Raw genomic sequence first — 24,298 nt, 5'->3', positions numbered from 1 at the left:
CTGTTCCTTGTGGGGTGCCCACAGATTGTACCTCACTCCTCTCTGATGAGCACTTAGGCCGTTTCCAAACACTTGTCACTGTTCTGGAGGAAACAGTCATTGCCCGGCTCCTACTCAACCCATTTCGTAGAATACGTTTCTCATTGGAGTAAGCATCTGCTTTACTCATTCCATGCTCCATTCATCCACCCATCCAGCCAGCCATCTGTTCATCCACCCGTCCACCCATCTACTCATCAACTGATCTGATCATCTCGGACCCTAGAGAAGACAGACGCCTCCTCCACTCCTCCCAGGAGGACACCCAGCGTGAGTGACAGCAGCCTCGTGGGGACAGTGGGGGAGACACAGAAGGGACATACACGCAGACCCTCCTCCCTCTGAACGGTGAAGCACCCACCTGGTCCTAACGCCTCCTTGCTGGTGTGTCCAGGCCGGCCCTTTCCCTTCTTGCCAAACCAACGACCGATGGAGGACTTGATGCCCTTCTTCTTTGGGGCTTTCTGCAGCGAGTCCTGGCTGCTGTTGCTGTTGCTGGGGTTGCTCCCGAGACCGTCCTGAGAGCCTGTCGCGCTTCGGGGAGAGAAAATGACCTTTAACTGGCACCCTTGTACAAACACACACCCCTCCATAAGACCTACGGATAGAACCGGACACCTAGCAACACCCACGCCTCAACCTCGCAGCAGATAGTGGAGTCTCCTTCACCAACCACACTCCACACGAGCGATGCAGGAAGCCACAACCAATGGCCCCAGGAAGCTGAGATTCTCTGACTGGAGCCCTCCCCCAAGGAGGGAGGTCTTCACTCCAGACGAGCTGGTGCAGAAGGCACCCCGACCCTCCCTCAGGGTCTCTGCTCGGCAGGTGACGACGCTCCCAGAGAAGGCGAGCTCCCCAGTTCTGGGCAGTTCCCCCCGCCTCCTGCAGGGTGACCGTCCTCAGCCGTGGCAGGAGAGCGACGGTCACTGTGCAGGGCTGCTGGGCAGGTGACCGCATGTGCCCTCCATCGAGTGCTGCCTGGCTCACGACGGGAGCTCAGCAGGTGGGGGTCTGAATGAGGACAGTGTCAGTCACAGGAGGGGACAGACAGTCTCCTGAGAGGAGACCCCTGAGGAAAAGGGAGGGACCCTCAAGAGCAAAGCCGAGAGGCACGGAGCCGTGACCATCAGGAACGCGCCCCAGGCCTGGCAGACCTCTAGCTAGAGCAGGAAGAGACCTCCCACAGGAGTCAACACGTAGAGACAGATGTTCTCTAAAATCACTGAGGTCACTGAGCTCTTCTACCCCAGCACCTGAAGTTCACCACTAAACACAGGCACCGAATCCAGTGGGATTCCTTTACAACCATCCTTGCAACTCTTTCAAGACAAGAGCCACAGGGCTCCTGAAACTGACGATGAGGCGAGCAGGCCCCTTACTTGCGGGCGTCCCTGATATCCTCATCGCTGGCTGTGCGCAGTGAGCCCGTGATCCGGTCCAGCCGAAAGGACCGCAGCGAGGCGGAGGTCGAGGTTTCACATTTGATGGTGTCATCTTCTACCTCTTCCTGTATGGCTGGCAGCTGAGGGAGTGAGGTAAGTGTAAAATTGGCTAACAATAGACTGTGTCGAAAAAGGCAATCACACAGGCTTTACATTATAACCAGAAACTTACTTGAAAATATATTAGCAATGCTATCCGCCAAGTACAAAAAATGCCTTGTTCTAGCTTAATGCCATCTTAAAGGACTGTTTGTTCAAGAGAAGCGGGGCCGTGGAGCAGCGAGAGCACCCCACTGACTGCCGAGACCATGGACAGGAGCCTCCCTGCAGCCGGGCTCTGCACTCCCTGAAATCCAGTGAACAGATGGCCCTGCCAGGCAGGACAGCAGAGCCACGCCAGCACCGAGAACCCTGCATGGCATGAACTGCCCTGATGAAAGGACTGTGCTCATCGCCAGATGCTGCTCAGAAGCACCACTAGCAAGAGTAAGAAACCTCTCAGCAAAGCCGTCCAGACCTTTCGATTTGAAGGAGGAAAGGAAACAGCTTGTACCACCACCCAAGATCATCTGTAGTGATGATGCAGGTTACTGAGCCCAGGACAACAAGTGAAACACAGAAAAGGTACCTAAGCCCTCCATGCGACCACCATGTGTCTGGCTTGTATTTCTCAGTAACATACAGACCGGGGGCTACACACTGAAGTGCTTACACCCAGTTTGAGTGTCATTTGCTCCCTGGGGTTTACATGAAGCTCTCCTAGGTCTTCACTAAGAAATAATCTTGTATCAACCTAGAGGGGTGGGATGGGGAGGGAGATGGGAGGGAGGTTCGAAAGGGAAGGGATGCATGTGTACCTATGGATGGTTCATGTTGAGGTTTGACAGAAAAGAACAAAATTCTGTAAAGCAATTATCCTTCCATTAAAAAATAAACTAATTTAAAAAAGGAAAAAGATGATCTCGCCTGGACTCCCAGCTCTTCCGCTAGTCCTGGGTCTGAAGATAGGAAAGACACTGGTGGCAACAGTGTGGGGAACAGATGAACCACTCGGGGTCCAGACAGGTCTCACTTATACATTTGGGTGTGTGGTTAAGCAGGGGAGGTTTGAGGAAACATGCATGGCAAGTATTTTTATAAACAATGAGTGTGTTGTTTTAACCAACTAACCAGTCCTTTTTTAATGGGATTCTGTAAAGAATACTGGTCCCGTGCAGCCCCACAGGAGCTTGGTGACAACAAAGTGACTTAGTGCAAAATACAGCTGAACTCATTTAACAGCAGCTGGATAAACTGGGCACCCTCCCCTGACCTCTACCAAGAAACCTCAGGCAACAGAAGGCTACAAAGGCTAGAAATTATCCACATGGAACTGAACAGGGATCAATCTCAAATTCAAGTTAAAATAAGCACTTATAAAAATCAGAAAACAACAAAGAACAGAGCAGGGAAGTGACACACCTGGGTTGACTATGGACTCAGTGGAGACAAACACCTGCCTTAGAGTCAGGGACCACGGCCAGCCCCTTCCCCCGGGCCTCCTCCTAAGGAAGGCTCTGGGTCCACAGCCTGGCCGCCCTCCCCCAGGATGGGAGCCGCCCCACTGGTGCCCACATGACTAGGATGGGCAGTGCCGTGTCCTCACTTACCAGGAGGGCAAAGCAGGCCACAGAGCGGACGAGCGGCACTCCCAGGGCACCAACCCCAGGGTGATGGCGCTGCTCTGCTGTGCCCAGCAGAAGGGCTCCCGGGCACTGAGCTGCCTGAACTGGAGCACGGCTGCCCGAGTCCTGCAGGAAGGCCCCAGGAGTGCTCCATCGGCGGGCTGGGAGTGGGAGAGGGACAAGGAAGGCCAGCCCTCGGGGCACTGGACTCCAACAACAGGGGCTCAACCAAGTGACCAAACGGGAGAGGCAGCGAGCTCCCTCCTGATGCTCCCTCCATCAGGGATGCCGTGATGGACACGAGAGCCTCTGGAGCAAAGCGGGCTGGACGGCACCACAGGAAGTGTCCAGGCTCTGATCAGACCAGTCCGAACCACACTGCTGGGTGTGGGGGCCTGGGCACGGTGCTCGGCCTCTCTAAGCCTCAGTGTCCCTGTCTGCTGAATGGGGATAACAGCAGCCTGGACCTCACCTGGCATCTGCGGGATTAGATGACAGACTCGGAAAGCACTCGACACGGTGCCTGGCGCACAGAGTCTCCTGCACACTGCTACCCACTGTCATTAAATTGGCTTCCCCCAAATCTAACTTCTATGGCTCTGATTCAGTCATTTGTTTAAAAAAAAACTCTAAGCGGAAATTCCACGGTGGTCCAGATGTTAGGACTTGCCACTTTCACTGCCCGGACACTGGTCTGATCCCTGGTTGGGGAATTAAGATCCCATAAGCTGTGCAGCATGGCCAAAAAATAAGTAAAGAAAAATTTTAAAATAATAAATAATACTATCTCTATTATAAATAAGCATGAGATGATTAGAAGGCAAACAAGTGGGAGATAGGCACACTGTTACAATTGTCCCAACAAATGACCTATTTCCAACAGAACCATCAGCACCCAGTGGTGGGTGAGTTTCATTACTTCCATGAAAATGTCAATTATTCACCAGTACATAACCACACAGTGTTCATTCATGTAAAATGATAAGGACTCTCTAATACTTCACAGAGAAACAGAGGCATGCTAAATTACTAAATAGTTTACCTTTCGACAATGCTTCCTTAAATCACTAGGCTGATAGATGCATGCAAAGAAATGAAGAGAAACCAGATATCTTGCGACTTTGAAGCTAAAAATTCAAGAATCAGTACAGACAAACACAGTATAGCAAAAATGATGGCAAACATATAAGTGAGATGAACATTTAGAGAACATGTAACTGGAAACAGAACATTTCTTTTGACCACAGAAATTAAATAAGCTATTCAAGATTTACTAGAGAAACACTATAAATTATTACTCAGGAAGATACAGTTCTATTACAACATCATGATCTATTAAAGCACAGCATTCTGTACAATAAAGGCCCCTAACAGTTGTCTATGCTCAGCCAAACTTCTCTATAAGTTAGTTTCTCTTCATAAAAAACATGTTATACTTTAAAATAGTAATTTAACTGATGAGGAAGTTACCATAATACCTATTTGAACACTGAACAAATCGAACCATCTATTGGACATGAACATAAAATGCTTACCTAGAATTTGATTTAAAAGTTCTCAAAATAAATGTATTAAAGCAGGTTCCCGGTGAAAATATGTAAGAAAGAAAGCTAGCATAATAGCAGGTGCAGTCTTTATATTTTATTAACCATACAAGATGCTTTTTTAAAGAGTCTAATAGAGACATTCACTGTGCAAAAGCTGATGAGATTTATAGTCTTAAAAACAAGCACCAACACAGAAAGGATATTGTGTCAAAAGTCCATTAACTCTACACTTAAGAAGATCATTTCTTTAGGTAAGGATAATCTCATTTATGAATGACACATGATATGCGGTTTAGGATCCATCTACATTATGCTTGTAACTGCATAGTGATACGCTAATTCAAACTTACTGCTATGGGGAAAAACACCATTTGATGAGACATGAAGACAAAGCACAAACCCGACTAAGGGGACGCCTGCTGTGGACCACAGCACTGCTATGACCAGAGTAGGTGGGAGGACGGGGAAGGGGAGATGGATGGGTCAACGGCAGCCTCGGGGGCGAGGCGGGGCAGTGGTGGGAAGCTGGGGTCTGGATTGACAACCGCTGAGCAGACAACAGGATGAGCCAGGAAATCAAAACCAATGATGAAAGCAGACACACCGTCAGAGAACTCCAACAGCAGGACAAAATATACAGAACTGTTCTTTTACAAACACTCGGAAAGAAATCAATCGTGAAACTACAGAGAAATCGTCAAAGAATTTTAAATATCAACTAATTAAGCCAACGAAGCAAATTATAAAAACAGTGTCTCCAAAGACCACAAAATGGACTAGTTACCACTTCACATGCCGCTAAATGATTCACAGTTAATTTAATTATATGCCGACTAACAATGCAGCTAACACGAAACGGGTGGTAACCAAAAAAAAGTGAAAATACAAGTGCAGTTACAAAGCAGAGTGTTGTAAACATGAGTTCATGGGGTAAACAGCAATGCACTCGCAAAACCTAAGCTAAACATGGAAGAAAGCTGGAACATGTGCTTTAGAGCCGCACACTCTGTCACCAAAAGCCCTAGGTCGTCATCCCGTTTTCAGACTCGGAAGAGTGAGGAAGCCAGACTTCTTCACTAGAGCCCTGGGGCACCGGGCTTTGAACCTGGTTTCACACGCAGAGCTGGCCTGAGCGTGTGGCCAGGCGCATCAGCCAGCAGACCAGTTGAGATTCCTAAGCCAGGGGTCCAAATATCAAGACTCATTTGTTGCTGTGTGATTATGGAATGATTTCGCTCAGTCGCGTCCGACTCTTTGTGGCCCCATGGACAGTGGCCGACCAGGCTTCGCGGTCCATGGGATTTTCCAGGCAAGAATACTGGAGTGGGCTGCCATTTCCTTCTCCAGAGGATCTTCCCAACCCAGGGATCGAACCCGGCTCTCCTGCATTGCACACAGACGCTTTACCGTCTGAGGCACTAGGGAAGCCCGATTCAAGACTAGGCCGTTTTAAAAATCTTAGACCTCTGAGCGTAGCAAACGTACCTGATTTTCTTCTGGGTAAAAAGAGAAAAAACAAACAAACAAAAGAAAACCAGTGTGCTCGGGGAGGGACGCGGCAGGGAGGAGGCAGACACATACCAGAGTCATGAAGCCCAGCTTGTCTTCTTCTCGCTCAGGGCTGGGCTGCCTCCTTTCGGGCATGGAGCGCCCTCTGCTGGGCGGGAAGGAGCCGGCATGCGAGGAGGCGGGATCCAGGTTGAGGGAGTCCGAGGATTTAAAGCGCGGAAGGTTGCTGAAGCTCTCACTGCCCACCCTGCTCTCAATCCCCTCCGCCCGCTGATCCGTGTTCTCCTTGTCTTTTTGTTTCAACCTAAAACAGAATAAAATCATCACCTGCCTTTGTCAGCTGAGGAACATGTCTGGACAGCGAATTTGGGCTTGCATTCTGTGTCACGATCAGCAAATTCCAGGAAGACTTGCTCAATTAACATCTCAGCAAAAAGGTTCAGCTTTCCCTCTTTGGAATAGTCTCAAACTTACAATAACTTATCATTGAGTCTTACAAAGTGGCCCCTCATCATTCACGTTTGATTTGACTTATTTACTCTAACATTCTGATGGGGCCTGGGTGCTGACTCTCCCTGTGAGGAGATACCTGAAGCTGACCACCTTCACCTTCCCTGCTCTCAGGGCAGAGATGCACGTCAGTGCCTCAGATCTTTTCCACTGGGAATCCGGAACTCCGTATAACCAAAACAGCGATTCACGAGCAAGCTGGAGTTTCTAAACACGTCTCCAGACCAGCTGAAGTGCTGAGTTGCACTTTTCATTTTGTTTTAAGCTTGTGTATGTGCAAATGCATCACTTGATGAAGTTCTCCACCAGCTTTGTGTGAGTTTCTGGATTCAGGTCAATGTGCTGCCTTAACCTAGAATTCACAGTTACTGCTCTTCTCCCCTAATATGTCATGGATGATTTTATATACAGATTAAATGCATGATTATGCAAATAAAATGATTTTCCAATTAAAATACAAGATTCTTACAGGTAGTAAACTCTCCAGTTTCACTTCTACTTATACATCTTGAAAGTTTTTCACTGTTGACAAGTTGATGGACAGAATTTACCATTTACATCAAGTCAACTTATTGCATAAGGAAAAATCATTTTTACCTGACAACTTGCTCTAAAAATAAAAATATTAATACAGAAGTGTTCCCAATTTCCTATGGGGATGAGGAAAGACAATCTTTCTGAGCTTGTCTGTGCTCAAACACGGCCCACAAAGCAGTCTGTCTCAGCGTCAAAAGTACAGGCGGCACCATCTGCGTTTGCTGGTTGTGCCATTCACCCGTGCCTTTTCCCCGAGCCCCCTGCACTCGACCGGCAGGAACGGGCACCTCGCCAGGGGTGACGGGATGAGAACAATCTGAGCAGCAGCTCTGCCCCGTCCTGTGCAGGGTCACCGGCCTGCGGCCACTCTGAACGTGGACTCGGGACAGGAGGCACAGCTGTGCGTGTGTGGCACCAGGCAGGCCTCGGGGCCCCAGCCACCCGGCTGCACCCAGACCCAGGGCCCCCTGCTCACCACGAGGCGGGCCTTTGGGTTCTATCCTGTTTTGTAAACTGTTCTAACTGCCAAGACTGGGTCTAAAGAAAACATTTTAAATATACTGATGAGATGAGAAAAACTCAAACACATGTCCTTGGATCACTGTCTTACAACAAGCCAATCTTCACAATGTATTAAGTTCAAAAGGAAAATGCAGATCTGAGTGGGAATTTGCCAAGCCCAGAACCCCAGCTTTTCTGTTCCAGGTGGCTTTTCACCAGAACGTAGAAGGCTCCGAGGGACACACGAGGGCGAACCCTCAGTGCTGGAGGGTACACGGGCCACAGGGGACACCGCCTTGGCACCTCACCCACCTTGGGGCCCAGAGCTGAGCGGGGGACACCCCACAACGCCCCCCCACAGAGTGCTGACACCACACTGTGGACAGAATGCCCTGGCTGACTGAGCTCTATAATCAAGGGCAATCTCAGAACTGAACGTCAGTTTTCTTACTACGGAACACTCAGACTTCTCTAAGCAGAAAACAGCTCCTCAGAGAAGCTGAGTCTACGGAGAGCTGGGCTCAGGCGCACCCACCAGATTTCTTCGTTGATCTTGTCCAGCTGCTCCTGAATCCTCATGGCCAGAGTCTCGGCATCGGCCTGGCCGCTGGGCGACAGCAGAGCAGGCGAGCTGAAGAGGGTGACCCCATCGCCCTCGCCGTCTGACACGCCCTCGTCACTCTTGAACACCTGGCCCACGTTGGCCAGCACGCTGGCTGGCTGCCCGCGCTCCTGGTCTTGATCTTTCAGGAGCTGCACCTGGGCACGAGAGGACCATTTCTCGTCAGCAACATTCTTGGCACCTCAAGTCTATCAGGAACTGAACACAATTTTACATGGAAGCCCTGACTTTGGACAAATGGGCCCTGCTTATGAGACACTGCCATCTCTTAAGCGAGCAGTACTGAAGAAACGGCAGGAGGAGAATCCAGTTCCTAGATGGCCTGGTGACATTCAGGTCTCAGCGTGGACGGAAGGCAATCCTGTGAGGTTATTCACAAGGGTGGGCTGATGGAGTCAGAGACAAAAACCGAAAATTACAAAAATATATCCTTGCTTCCATCAGCCAGGCTGAAGGAAAATTAGAAAAAAAAAAAACCCTTCAGCTCCGCAGCCGCTGGGTCCACCCCACCGGTCATCACTGGTACTAGTCCGCCGAAGAGTACCGTCCTCGCGGGTTCCCAGCCCTCTGTTTTCCAGGCTGGTCTGAACACGCACAGACAGGAGTGAGCAGGGGCAGCCAGGGGCCGGGAGGGCCAGCCTCCCGTGGCTCTCCTCTCAGGGCACAGGCCCTCGGGCTGTTCTGGGGATGGCCCCGCACACCGCAAGGGCGCCTCTGTCATCTGAGACGCATGCAAGAGTGCCTGCTGGGCCCCGTGCCGCCCTCCCGCTCTCACACCTCACACCCTGCTCTCCGCAAATCTCCCCCCTGCCCCACTCTCACCCAGGTCCTGCCTTGTTTTCCCAGACATGACCTCAAAGCAACAGAGGGGCAGCCTTGAGCTGCTGGCTTGCCTGCTCCCTGTCCCCCATGGCCAGTACCTTCACTTTCTGTCTTTGTCACGACCCCTCCCCAGGGCTGGGCCACCCCTTTTCCTGGCTCCAGGACCACCTGCCATCATTCCTGCTCCGCTCTGGAGAACTAGCTGCCTATGGGTTCACCCCCATCAGCCCGATCAGCACATCCTCTCCATTCTCTCGCCTTAAAATCGCACATTTTTGAACATTTTCATTCTGAGAAATTGTACTCTAAGTGTTCCACAGCAAATAGAAACACTCAGAACAATACTGACCCTTATAAACCATAATGAATAAGAAGTCACATCTCAGGCGTAGAAAAGCTTCTGGAGGAAACATGGCCAGCCATTGACGACAACGAAGTCTATAGAGAGAAGCTGGACTTGGGGTCGGGGTTCGGGTGGTGGGGGACAGGACTCACTCTATTGCCCTCGCTCCTCTCATTGCTTTAGACTGTCTCCATGGACCTCACATTCATTCCTGGGCATTGCTCACATTCATTCCTCTACACCCCACTTCACTTCCTCACGGGGTAAAACAAGTCAAACGGGCCAAGTTTCCGAGTCACTCGACTCAACCTGGCAGCTCTGTGCTGTCGGCCACGGCAGTCACTCGCCTTGTGCAGCACACTGAGGATGTGACGCAGGCCGGTGCAAAGCTCGATGTGGAAATCACACAGATTTCAAGACTCGCAGTGAAAAAAGCACGTGAAGCAGCCCACTCATTTTTAGGAAATTTTAGATTGTGTATGTGGCTCGTATGATCTTTCTGACGGACAGCACTGTCCACGTGACAGGCTCATGCTTTGTCTCAGCTTTCGGGTGAACCCAGAAAGGACTACTTAGAATTCGGAACCACACACAACGGCCACACGCTCTAAATCCGCCTATAATGCAAATCACATTCAATGTTCAAAACCAGAAATGCTATACACGTTACAGCAGTGGACTAGCCATAAGGAAAATGTAACTCCACTTCCGCGAAGCATCTGCAGTAACTGTAACAGTGAACCCAGCTCAGTTCAGCTCTTAACACATTTCTAAAGGATTTAGAGATTTAAGGACCTTGTCATTTTGCATTTCTTCTAAACGCTTTTTTGCATTTTCAACTTCCCATAGGAGAGAATTCTGAAAAAGATACATACAGTGCTTTAGAGTCAATTCTTAACAGACGTTGCGTGGACTGCGGGATGGCTACTCTCCTGTCTGAAAGCATAAAGCACCTCGGGATGAGGGGCGGACCTCGCGCCCAGAGGGAAGTGTCGGCACGAAGCCGGATGACAACTGTTAACACTAACTTGTACACAGAAAAACTCCTCCTTCCCCGACTGATCTTCTAGATCCAAGGAGGCCAGGTCCCTGGGGTAAGTGAAACTGCTTTATACTTGCTTTCAGCTTTTGCAGTTCAGTGGTCACTCAGGAAACTGGCGCAGGTTTCACATGTAAAATTCAAACCTGAGACAAAACTATCTCCACCTCAGGGCCAGCCCACAGGTCAGGGTGAAGAGAGCTCTCTAGTGAGGTGTGGGTATCATCTTGGGTTTTGTGGGGGAAAAATGTGCCGCAGAACTTGTAGTGACCATGGGTCTCTCTCAGACAAGCGTCGCCCAAGCGCCCACCTCAGCGAAGGTTCTTGTCCTCCTCTTTAGGGCACTGGTGCAGCTGGGACAGGTTTCACCGAACCTCCACCAGACTGTTGCCCACTGAGCTGCTCTGATAGAGGTTCTCAGACATTTTCCAAAGCAAATAAAAAGAGAGATGGCTGGAGTTGGAATATGAGAATGCTTGCTTTTACTTACTTCAATCTTTTCTATCACATTATATAAAAGATCCTGAACTAAACTTACTGATTTGGCTGCATCGGGCCTTAGCTGCATCACGTGCGATTCCTTTGATGTGATTGCCACGTGGCACGTGGAATCTTAGCTCACCAACCAGGGATCGAACCTGCGTCCCTGACCTTGCAAGGCAGGCTCCCAGCCACTGGACTGCCAGCAAAGCCCCAGAAATAAACTGCTAAGAAAGAAATGAAGGGGTGAGCGTGGACCTAGAAGAATGTTCTAGCACAGCGGCTGGTAACATCGGGGCCACTGGTGATTCCGCCTCACTGATGCTTTCTGGAAGGGTTGCGGGCACACATCTATGTCTGTTCCTTTACACACTGCCTGTGGATGCTGTCACGCTTATTGACTAGCATGAAGGCATAAGGCATCAGCATTCAAATATTTTTAAAGCAAAACAAAAGTTTACTTTGAATTGGCTTAGTCATAAACAGCATCCCAATCTCAACAGCCTCTGAGCAGCAGTTCTGAAAGTAAGGAAGTGCACCCCTGATCGGGAGACATTGAGCCCTCTGCTTAAGCAGAGAGGGAGCCTCACCGAGGTCTCATGATGGGAGTCAGAACCACAGCCCCCTGGGAGCCCACATGTGAGGCTCTGCACTCCAGGCCCAAGAACACAGCTATGGTGGGGACAGTACTGACCCCTGAGGCTGGACCTGGGATCCCCACTCCATTTCCTGGATGGTCAGTACCGCTGTGTGGCCAACCCTTCCGGGAAACCTCTCTCAGGGCTCTCTGATGCGAGCCTCCACCATCGCCCTTTCCTGGTGCGCCTTCTGTCGCAGCGCAACTTCGGTTCTCCTCCTGCCTAGGAGCAGCCATCCTACACACACACCCCACGTCTGGACCAGCAGTTTGGCATGTGGGACTCCAGCGCCACGTCCGAGGCAAGCACCTCCACACCTGGGCACCATGCCTTCCGTTTCATGGGCCTCGGGCTGGCTCCCTCAGGTTTGAGGGCCACTCGTAAGGTCCAACTGTATGCTGAGCAGCTCCCCGGCCTGGATGGTCAGAGCAACAAGCGTCCTCCTTGAGCGTGGGGATCCCCTGGCCCCTGCCCACCACCTAGGGGCGACCACATCTGGCCCTGCTCCCGAGGTTGGGTGCCTGGATCAGCAGACAGGGCCACACACGCACACTGGACGGCAGAGACAGAGACAGGAGCGGCGGAGAAAGGCAGCGCCGGCCCCGCCCAGCCGCGCCTCCGGCCCACACGCCCCTCTCCTCCATGCTGCTGTGTCTCTCTCCCGCCTGTCGGCCAAGAACAGCGTCAGCTCCGCTCGCAACGACCCTGTCCTGACGGCACGCGGGCTGTGACCGCAGGGACGGCAAGCGGGCCATGCTCTGTGCGGACCACTGGCCCCGGGTTCGCGGGGGGCACACCCGCACGCCTGCTCACGCAGCCAGCGCGGCTTCGTGTGTGACACGTGGGTGACGGAGGGTGCTGGTGACCGGCTCGTGAGAGGAGAGGTGCTCCCCCTGGCCCCAGGCCCCTTCCTCAGACTGCCTGGGGCGAGCCAGCGCGGGCAGCAGGCAGTGGCAAGCACGGGACACACGAGGGCACACGTTCTTCCTTCCTAAGCTGGGAGGTAAGTTCGAACAGTTTCGCCTCCTTAGTGGCAGAGCTTCCGGAAGACAAAAGTTCAGACTACAAGGCCGACCGGGGACAGACAGCAAAGATGCCAGGGGAGAGAAGAAACCAGCCCTTGAGGGGAAGATCACAGGCAGAAGGGCGCCCCCTGGCGGCTGTTCGTGACCCTGCTCGGGGAGGGTTTGGGAGCACAGGACACCACCTGCCTCCGGAAACCAGCCGGCCCCTCAGGCGCTCCGTGAGCTCCAGGTAATGCTCCGACAGCCAGGCCAGCACAGGCCCGACCCGCCTCTCCATGCCCAGCCAGTGCCCACCAGCAGTGCAAGGCAACACCTTTCCCACCAGAAGGACGGGGTGGCTGGCTGGCTCTGGGCACCATATCCCCAGCAGCGCCACGGCTCCTGGACGCGGCCTCTCACTGGTGGGCTCCCGGGGACTGCAAGCTGGGAGTGGGGCCCTGGGTCTGCACCGTGCCCCGCTGTGACTTATTCAACAATGTATGAATAAAGACTTAAAACTGTGTTCATGACAGACCTATTTTGGCCATCTCTTAACGAGAATGGGATTTTTCTCGTTCTTTATCCTGCTAGGCTTTGAGTTGCTGACTGAACTCTGAGCAGCAGTGACTCGGAGCTGAAGCATCCTGCGGACACACAGAGCACAGGACAAAACTGGAGGGAAATTAACCTAGGGATGACACGGGAGCGGGGACTGTCCGACACTCAGGAAGCGCTCCCATCTCAGACGGGCAGCACGACCCCCGTGTCTGCGCTCCTTTGTGGACTGAGCAGCTCGGGGAGGGGCACGGTGGGACAACAAGGGAACAGGCCCTCCCCGCGCCCGTCCCCCGGGGACCAAGAGCAGCACCTTGGAGAGTGCAGCTCCCCGCTGAGCCAGCTCAGCCACCACTTCTGTCAGCATCTGCTGCAGCTTCTGCTCTGCCAGCTCCAGGCACAGCTGCAGCTGTCGGTCTTTATCCTCCTTCTACAAAGGGAGAGCAGAACATCAAAATGGGCCAAGTGGTGCAGCCTCCGCCATTGTTAGTAAGCTGAGACAAAACCTAAATGTGTGTGTCTACAGGATTAGTTCTGTTTCGGAAGCCGCGTCACGGTAATTTTTCTCTCAGTGTTCCTGGGCTTGGTCTCAGTGGGCAGAACACCTCCTGCCAGAGTATTTGCTCTTCCTAAACGTCTCCAAAGAAGTCTTTAAAAAAAAAAAAGCTCTTATATATTAAAGAAGATCAGGTTTCTGTAGAAGCTTATTCATTCCTATTGACAAGTTAAGGGTCAGTACTGACCCTTCTTAAAACATCACCAGAATCATCATTTGAAGGGAACCCTACCAACCCAGACGGCCATGGGCTTGTAAGCCAAAATATGGCTTTCATCTCCTCTGAAATACAGACCTGATCAGAGTGTGCCTGGGGAAATGCCAGTCAACTAATATTTGTAAATGCATGATTATTCTTTTAACAGATCTTCTTCCTCTGAAAACTTTCAGTGTAGAACATTTAGACAGATTCTTTTTGGAAAAAGAAAAAAAATGAAATGATCTATACGCTCGGGTTCCTGAGAGGTGAGCATTTATTTCTAAGCAGCTTTCTTATTTTTTCTATGTGTGTATTACTCTATGTAGATACATAAAGCAATAAGATGTGCTTTAAAACCCTCAGAAAACAACAGCATATGGTACGTAGTAGTTTCTGATCTGCCTTTTACAGCCATTATTTTGTATATCAGAATGCTCTTAATTAGCATTCCACATCATACATTTCAATGGCTTTCTATTATTTTATTTTTGTAGTGGGGCCAATGATACACTTTGTCACACACCAGACTGACTCACTTTGTTTTGGAGAAGCCAGATTTGGTTTTCCTGATTAAGTCCTGATTATGTGAGACCATACAGGAACAGGAGCAAGTAAAGCTCACCAAACCACAGGAAGTACAAACCTTAATCAGACTGGAGCTCTAACCCTGCCTTTTGTCGCAGTGACCCCACTTCCCAACAGGCAGCCAGCTGCTGTGAAGTTCCCTGCTGCTCTCTGCTCTTTCAGGAAAAATGCTAACAAGCCAACAGATTCAAGTCAAGTAAAACAAGAGTCAGGAGTGAAATTCCACAAAATGGTCAACCCAAATCCCAAATAATTCAAACCTCTAAGTTGCAGTCACCCTCAATTTTTAAAAAATGTATTTCCTTTCAGTACAGCTGATTTATCATGATGTACATCCACACTTTTGAACGCAGTATTTTAGGGTCATAAGAACTTTACACTGGGACTTGATTTCCAACATGGGAGTCACATGAAAAGGTCTTTACCTTCCTTCCTCAGTATTCACTACTACAGAAGTCAGACACAGTTCAGGAAAAGCCATTACCTGTCGATGCATAGAATCCTTATTTGCGATTTCATTTTCAAGTTTATCATCGAGGTTGTGCACAGAGATGGCTTTGCGCTGTGCAGCGAGGTAGCGTTTCTCAAGTGTAGTGATTCTCTTCTCCATGTCCTCCTTTTGGGCCATAGCCTACACCAGGCATTGCAGAGGAGAAAAGGTAAGTCATTATCATAGAATACTCAGATACAATTAAGAGTAAAAAAGCTGGACTAAATCCTAAGTTTCAAATCAAACATAAAATTAGCGTCCTCAAAATTAAAGTCCTAGACATGGCAGTTTTCTGAGATGTGAGCAAAAACGCGCCTACCTCAAATGTCACATTTGCCACGATGGCACCCATCTGTCTTAATGTCTGTCTGGCCACTCGATTTACCAAGCTTCTTGTCTACATCATAAACCCAACCAGCAAACAAAAAGTACACTAAACTACTCTGTCATTGCAAGAATTCCAGGAGGGAAGGTATCTGGCATGAAATGAGGATCTCTGTCTCCACACTATACAGGCGGGCTTGACCCAGAACAGGGAGGGACCGTCAACAGATCCTACAGGGAGCTCTGAGGCTCATTTCCTCAGGTGAAAGTTGGTAAAATCTCATGCAATTTCCTCAAAATTCAATAAGAATATTAATGAGTAGAAACAGAAGTCACAGTGTTACACAACTGGGAGCAGCCTTCTCAAGCCTAGTTCTTCTCAAGCAGTTACACCACATGTAGGAAACGCTCAAACCAGGAGCAGAGCTTGCTGCCGATGCGACTCCTGTCCGCCGGCTCAAAATCCATTTCAGGTCCTCCGTGCTCACTAAGTAACCGAGGTTGTCCTAACATTAAAAGTGCAAGGTCTTAAAAACGCTTTTTCCAGAATTCTCTGTGTATTAATCTCTGCCACCTAATCTCCTCCTGTTGCCAAAGAGTAGTGTGAACACGTTATACAAACATGTGCAAATATTTCTGTTTTGAGTTCTCACACGGAATTACTCACACCGAGCTACTAAACCAGTACACCTGCTGTACCACATGTTGGAGGGGTGCACTCTGAGACGGTCTCATGGGGGAGGGGTGGGGCAGGGTGGGCACTGTCTGTCTGCACAGAGAGGAGAGGCGAGGCTCACGGGAGGAGGCCTGAGCCCCCAGCTCTCTTCTGTTTTCACAGTGACCGTTAGGGAGCTTCTCATAAATCACGACACCCGCAGACACGACCGCCAGAAACATCCTGATTCTGCATGGTTACACAGCACGGGCCTGAGGATCTGAGGGTGAGCAAACGCCACTCGACTTGTCTGACCGCTGGTTATCACTGTCACACATCCTTTCAAGGAGCGGAACCTCAGAAAACTAGAGAAGATGGCCAGGCAAGCTGCCTCAGCAGAGCCCACACAGCATGTTCCCATCTCTCCGGGAGAGCGGGCTCCACAGACGTTCAGACTCACCTGAGTGAATCAGAAGGAAATCTCAGCATCATCGGGAATATATTCAGCAGGGAGGTAGGGGGATGAACGGGGAGACTGGGGTTGACATATACACACTACTGATACTATGCATCAAGTCAGCAACGAGTGAGGACCTACTGAACAGCACAGGGCACTCTATCAGTGCTCTGTGGTGAAGTTAATGGGTAGGAAACCTAAAAACCAGGGAGATTTGTGTGTGTGTGTGTGTGTATATATACATATGATTGGTTCACATTGCTGTACAGCAGAAATTGACACAGCAGTGTAAAGCAACTATACTCCAATAAATGAATGAGTGGATGAATGAATTTTTTAAAAAGGAACACACTAGGCCCCCTAGAACTTGTGGAAATGAGGAGTCCACACCCAGGGTGCAGCACAGCCATGTTGGTCCACTGCCAACGGGCCGCCTGGACCAGGCCTCTTCTAGCCCAGAGACCTCGATGCAGAGGCGGGAAGGCAGCCAGTGGCGGTCTCGCCAGTGCTCTGCTCTTGCTCACGCAGCCATGCCAAGGCTGAGATCACGGGGAGAACAAGGGACCCACATTTCGCCTCAGGACAACAGACACGTCCACTGTCACTCACTTCACGGACGTCCTGCTGTAATTTCACGTGTACTTCCTTAGACTTGAGGAGGTCCTTCCTGGCCATGTCCAGGTCCTTCTCCAGCTCTGTTACGTGGGCAGAGAGGGCTGCCAGGCGGTCCTTCATCTCTCTCTGCTCCCGTGACTTCTTCTCGATGATTTCCTGGAGCTCGATCACCTGAGCCAGGTCTTCGTCGCGGGTTCTCTAAGGGGGAAAGGAAACCTTAGACAGCCTTGTTTTGGGAGGGAGGGAACACAGCACTTCCGGGATATCGGTGAAGTCAAAACTGCCTTCTGCGCTCTGGAGCTCACACGTCCCTTACGGCCACTCAGACCTACATGATGCATTGGTGAAAGGTCTCCACAGCCCCGCACAGACTGGATAGTAAGACGAGAACCAGACAGAGAGTGAGACCGAGGACATGCCTTTCCATTGGCGCTTGGCATGTTTTCTTGCTTGTGATTTACATCAAGCACTCTGTCCATTAGTATCTTTTTTGGGTTATTCTTCTCTTTAAGAATCATCAGCGAAAACCAAAACATTGAATCAGAATAAAGAAATAAGGAAAGACAGCAAAACTCCATTTGGAAAAACTCAACTCAAAACTGAAAATACAGCATAAAAAGAAAATACATGGTGATGCTATCCATCTCAAATAGAACCAGGTGATTTGAGTCAGAATTTGTCTCCTCCTGGACAAACGGGTGCTTAAGAGATCCTGCAGCTCTGAGCCACAAGTCTAGTTTACTGGTCACTAAAATAACCCAGGTGGGCTGGTCCTCAATCAGAAAGATAAAGAACATCTGATGTCCACCACTACAGCCTTCATACTTTCTTAAAATGAAAGGATACAAATGACAAACCCTTGGACTGCAAGGAGATCCAACCAGTCCATTCTGAAGGAGATGAGGCCTGGGATTTCTTTGGAAGGAATGATGCGAAAGCTGAAACTCCAGTACTCTGGCCACCTCATGCGAAGAGTTGACTCATTGGAAAAGACTGATGCTGGGAGGGATTGGGGGCAGGAGGAGAAGGGGACGACCGAGGATGAGATGGCTGGATGGCATCACCGACTCGATGGACGTGAGTTTGAGTGAACGCCGGGAGATGGTGATGCACAGGGAGGCCTGGCGTGCTGCGATTCATGGGGTCGCAAAGAGTCGGACACGACTGAGTGACTGAAGTGAACTGAACTGAACTGAACTAACTGAAATTACACGATGAATGATCCAACTTACCTTGTTATGTGTGGCACCTAATTCTTCCAACAAACTACACCTTTCAAGTGCTCCTCGTGTGTTGATGTGTGTATATACGTGAGTGCACTTCTTAGTGTATGCTGCTGCTGCTGCTAAGTCGCTCCAGTCGTGTCTGACTCTGTGCGACCCCATAGATGGCAGCCCACCAGGCTTCCCTGTCCCTGGGATTCTCCAGGCAAGAACACTGGAGTGGGTTGCCATTTCCTTCTCCAGTGCATGAAAGGGAAAAGTGAAAGTGAAGTCGCTCAGCAGTGTCCGACTCTTCGCGACCCCATGGACGGAAGCCTACCAGGCTCCTCCACCCATGGGATTGTCCAGGCAGGAGTACTGGAGTGGGTTGCCATTGTATACTCACCCTAATACGCGGCTACTATAACAGAATACATTTAATGTATCTCATTGATCTTAACATCAAAAAATCTGCTTATTAACAGCTTTAAATTCTAAGTTTGAGAGGAAAAAAAACTGTTTCCTAAAATAATTCTATTACTTAGTTTTTAATTGCAAATTGATATACAGAATATAATAAATCTTGAGACATTTATACCAACTAATACTTTTTAACTGGCGGCTTCCCAGGTGGACCAATGGTAAAGAATCCACCTGCCAATGCAAGAGGGCAGGTTCAATCCTTGGGTCGGGAAGATCCCCTGGAGTAGAAGATGGCCACCCACTCCAGTATTCTTGCCTGGGAAGTCCCAGGAAAAGAGAAGCATGGTGGGCTACAGTCCACAGGGTCGCAAAGACTCGGACATGACTGAGCATGTATGCAGGCAACACTTTTTAACCATATAAAACTCTGACTTCTTACAGAAGAAAAGTATTTACAAGAATTCAAGAAGCTCAAAAGTCAACTAGTTACATAAATACGTGCATCATCCACCTAACAAGGCTGCAAGTGTACAAATCCAGGATGGCCGGGTGGCTGGTACCTTCTTGTCCAGGGCCTTGTGGTGCTCAAAGAGTGACTTCAGCGCCTGGAGCACCTCCAGCTCGCTGGTCATGCCCTCTGGGGACTGCGCCTGCCACTTGCCCGCCGTCGTCTGGAGGGACGGTATATACTGGGAAACCAGGCACTCCAGGTGCTCCAGCAGCAGCTGCAGGGCAGGGCCAAAGGAGCACTGTCAACCTCATGCTTGAATTCAGGGCCGACAACCCCTCTCAGCCTCATGCTACAGCCGGAAACATGCTAAGGCAAGTCGGAATCCCGCCACTTCAGTCTAAAGTTAGAGTGGACTTCCCCAGTGGCCCAGTAGTTAAGACTCCACACTTCTGCAGGGGTCATGGGTTTTAATCCCTGGTCAGGGAACTAAGACCCCACACAAACTGTAGCATGGACAAAATTGTAGGTTAAGAGAACTCCCCCCTCAAATGTACGAAAATTATAGTAGCTCTCATCATAAATTTGAAGCAAAGTATGAGAACTCCAAACTGATCCACCCTGGTCTGCTCAGTGGGAAGATGTGAAAAATGACTTGAAAACCAGACAGAGTTTAAAGACAGCAACACGGAGCCCAGCGGTGACCCCGCGGGGCAAATGTCAACATGTGAGAATTCCCCTACTGACCATGATGTTATTCCTCTCTGCTTTCAGCAGAGCTATTTCTTCTTCTCTTGCAAGAAGCTGTTCCCGGCATATATTGAGTTCTTCCGTAGATGTTGCCAACTCCTAGAAAACAGTGAAATGAGTAAGTAACTAAATGCAAACACAAATTAAAAAGAGAGCGAGACTCTCAAGACTGACCCTGTCAAGTCTCTCCAGGCTCCACACAAAGGGTCTCCCTGCCCCTCCAGAGAAGAGGGGGTCCACTGACCCCAGGACCACACAGACCACCACAACTCAGACCGGCCTTCAGCCTCCACCTCGACCTGGCAGGCATGCGGCAGGGGAGAACCCGGAATCCAAGCCTGTCTTCTCAAGACCCAGGGACGTCTGAGAAACTTCCCTAAACATAAACCTAACAACAAAGTGGATAAAGAGATTCTTAAACGACACACAGACAAGTGACCTAGAACCGCTGGGAAGAGTGAGGAAGAAAGGTAAGATCTACAAGGCCATCAGGCTTTGGAGTGTTCCTCTGGGAAAAAGGCTGATGGCACCCCAAGGCCATCTGTTAGCCTGACTCCATTGAAGTCACCCAGTCATTCAATAAACTGGAGAAAATGTTAAAGTCATGTTTTATGTATTTTATCACAATTTTCACGCACGCGGTGCTGTCCACGTGGTAAACTTGCTCAAACTGAACCACATGGAGTCTTTCATTCTTCTAGTTTTCTTTACACAAATAAAAAAATCCCGGGCTACATATCCCCTACTACATACTGAGTATTCAGCGCCTAGAACACTGCCCAACACTTGTTAAGAGGCATGTAGTAGACATGTGAAGCTATGAGGGTGTATGTTATACACATAAGCAGCAGGTACCCGTCATTAAGATACTGGACACACTGTTCTGTGCTTTGTAAGATGGGAGACGTTAAGGGGCTTAGCCTTTCTGCTTCAAGGACTGACTCTATAGCTCAATCCACGTGCCCCAGTGACTCCTCCAGACAGTGTTTCCCTTCTTGTGGGGCCCCCGCCCATCCTCCACGCAGCCCCTGCACAACCACTTACAAGGTCAACCTGCTGGGGTCGATCTTGCCCAGAAGGCCAAAACGCCCTGGCCGGCAGGGCCCACAGCCATGCTAACAAAATGAAACACAGCTCCAACGCTTCGCCGCGTGAAGGCCAATCCCAGCCCCCGGCTGCTCTCACCTCAGGCCGCTCTGCTTCCAGGACTTGGGCCGAGGCCAAGTTCTTCCTTGTCTTGGCCTTTGCCTTGGGGATGCAGCACTGGAAAAGCGCCCACAGGCGGGCCCTCCTGCGACCCATCCTCGCGGATGGGGGCAGCCCCCCACTCAGGGGCAACTGCTGTTTCACGGCTAGATACCTCAGCACCCGAGCTATCACCACCGATCTCACACTACGACCACCACTATTCACACTACGACCACCGCTCTCACACACACCGCTCTCACACACCACTCTCACACACTACTCTCACACACGACACTCTCACACACCACTCTCAGACACACTGCTCTCACACTAGGACCACCGCTCTCACACTACGACCATCAGCGCTGCTGTCTCTAGAAGAAATGGCACGAAGGCTCTGCCTCCAGCACGTCTCCCAGGAGCCTGGCACCTGGAACCCACTGGGTCATAAGGGGCTCCATGGTAACAGGGGGGCTGGGCTCAGGCCCACCATCAAGGGTGCAGAGAGGGGGGAGGGGCTGCCCAAAAGATGACAGATGAGTGTGGGGTGCAGGAGAAGGAAGGCTGTGCCCACAGCTCAGGCCCACCACCAAACATGACCCTGCAAGGATACTGGTTCACAGTCGAACCAAATAGTAGCAACTGCTTCAGAAACCACCACCACTAGGAATGAGCACGTCTTCTAAGTGGGCTTCTGCTTCCTCTAGCCCCCAAACAAGCCTCCAGGGAGGCTACTGAAAGGGCACCACTGAACTCAAGGCTGTCCCCGGAACCCACCCGGGTGACAAGGACTCACTGCACTAGCTGCCCCTCGCTCACCCTGAGCTCCGTCCTCCCTGACTGACTCCCTCACTCGAGCTCAGCAAGGGCTTGACCAACCTCACTCCAGGCACTTAAAATGAATTCACAGTGGGTACAGGGCTTCGGTCAATCTGCTGCGAACTCGCCCTCTTCACTTTGACCCTGGGCTGCCAGACAACTCTGCCCCGTGGGGGCTGCACGGTGGAGGTTCAGGGGTGTCCCTGCCTTGAGCCGTGACAGCCAGCGCCTCCCAGACCCCGCCAGGTGCTGCCCCTCCCTCCACGCCCGAGTCTCCCACCCCCCCTCCTGGCCCCACTCCCAGCCTCGCGGCTCTCCACTCGCCAGGGCACAGGCCATACGGCTCCTGGCTCAGCCGGGGCCTCTGCTGTCACTTGAGGACCTCCGTCCCCCAGGGGCTTGAGGCCCCATATCCACCCATCGCAGCAGTTACAGACTCTGCAAGATACAGAGTACGGTTTGGGGTCCCGCCCGCAGTTCACCCTGAACACATTCTCTTTTTTTCGCTTTATCTGCGAGAGTTCTCTGAGATGTCTTTCGAAAACCTCAACTGTTGCTTTCAAAAAGACTGTAAAATCACTGTGCTCAACTTTAAGGATAAAATCTTCATTTTCAACCTTCAAGTGAAACTGGAGAGAAGAGTCAAAGCAGTCATTTTTTCACACAGAAAAAGAAAACCCGCACCTGACCACATCACAGAATACAGTTCACGCAGCCCCTTCCTCCTCAGCCTTCTCCTCCACTACCAGCCGCCTGTCATCACAAGGCCTGCCCTGGGCCGGCAGGGGCAAGGGAAGAGGGCAGACTGGCTCCTCTGTCCCCAGGCCGCATGGGCCGCTTGCCCCACCTTCTTCCCAAGTTCAAGGGGCACTGAAACAGCCCAGGCAAGCAGGGGATTCTGATCAGAAACACAACCGTGGGTAATGAGCAAGGGCCCCTGGTTCTTGTTTACCCCAGTACCAAAGATGATCAATATAATTACTGTGAATTTTACATGTGGCTTCAGATGAGAGAGGACACCCGGGGCTTCCCCACTACCAGTTATAGATGCAAGCAGCTTGTGGGTCAGCCTACCAAGAGCTAGAGAAGCTAAATACATTTCAAAAGAGGTCCTTAGGCAGCCACAATCCAAGATTTCAAACAAAAGCCCAGTGAGGGAGCTGGAGACTGAGAGGGCCGCTCCTTCCCTCGGGGCATCAGAACAAAGCTGACTCTGGGAAGAAAAGGCAGGGAAAAAGTCAAGCAGAGGGGACTGGCTAACAGCTCTGGACACTTCCTTGGGCTGGGAAGACAAAAATCCAACCACAGGCCTGACAAGTTAGTCCGGATGGTAGAGACTAAGCTCCCCAAGAAAAGGGAGGCACAGAAAACATACCCAGCACTCTGCCCAAACCGGCTGAGCGCTGAGTATCAATCACCTTGTGGTGCTCGGGAGACAGACGGTGGGCTTCAGGACCGGCCGAGAAGGGAGGGGGCCATGGGAGGCACCCCAGGCTTCCAGATGGAGATGCTGGAGGGCTCCTCCCTGGAGTCAGGGGGGGAAGGTGGGTGAAGGCTGCTGAGACTCAGCTTACAAAGACACCCCAGCCTCAAGTCACTCAGACCCTGAGTGAACAGACAGCTCTGTCCTCACTAGAGGTCTGCATCAGAGGAAACTCTGGAGAAGACAGCATCACCAGAAACTCTAGGGGTTTCCATAGATAATGTCCACCATGCAACCAAAAAAGCAAATAAGGGTGTAACAACAAATAAGACCAAGAGAAAAAGAACGGAAACAGGTCCAGAGGTATCTGATGTGTATCAGCATATCAGAGGTATGCTAGAGGAATCAGATGCAAACTTCACCAGTTCAAAAATATACTTGACACAAGGAAAACTTTCTGAGACTCAAAACCGATTCTAGAACTTTCAAATAACAGTGACTGAATTGAAGAACTCAGGCTCTGGGCTTCACATCAAGTTGGATGTAGCTGAAGAGAGGATCAGTGAACTGAGGAATAGATCGGTTAAAAAATATATATATGAGGGAAAAAAGTATAGAATATAGCGAAGGAACCCGTTGTTCAACTACATTGTGAAAAACTATAAATGGGGCCCCTCATGGTGGAGAAAAGACAGTCAGGGGAATAAGAAATGCCTCCAGGGCCTGAAACTAAAGAGCCTCTTAATGAAAGTGAAAGAGGAGAGTGAAAAGGCTGGCATAAAACTCAACATTCAAACAATGAAGATCATGGCAGCCGGCCCCATCACTTCATGGCAAATAAATGGGGAAACAACGGAAACAGTGACAGTCTTTATTTTCTTGGGCTCCAAAATTACTGCAGACGGTGAA

The 24,298-nt window shown here is 50.5% G+C and overlaps 1 protein-coding gene across 1 annotated transcript; it reads right to left on the bottom strand.

Moving 5' to 3' along the window:
* Positions 1-236: 236 nt before the first annotated feature.
* Positions 237-21,261, bottom strand: LOC128067012 (liprin-alpha-1-like). The gene is made up of 15 exons (XM_052660138.1): positions 21,145-21,261; positions 19,957-20,058; positions 19,316-19,486; positions 18,741-18,756; positions 18,370-18,418; positions 17,556-17,658; positions 17,131-17,334; positions 15,080-15,226; positions 13,569-13,685; positions 12,248-12,361; positions 8,288-8,511; positions 6,277-6,508; positions 4,191-4,220; positions 1,422-1,564; positions 237-573 (listed from the first exon to the last, which is right to left on the bottom strand). The coding sequence occupies exons 1-15, from the start codon at positions 21,259-21,261 to the stop codon at positions 237-239; spliced, it is 2,106 nt and encodes a 701-aa protein (XP_052516098.1).
* Positions 21,262-24,298: the final 3,037 nt, after the last annotated feature.

Source organism: Budorcas taxicolor, chromosome 21 (genome assembly GCF_023091745.1).
Source record: "Budorcas taxicolor isolate Tak-1 chromosome 21, Takin1.1, whole genome shotgun sequence".
Taxonomy (NCBI): Eukaryota; Metazoa; Chordata; class Mammalia; order Artiodactyla; family Bovidae; genus Budorcas; species Budorcas taxicolor.
Note: the sequence above shows the minus strand (reverse complement) of the source record. Positions and strands in the feature narration are given on the sequence as shown.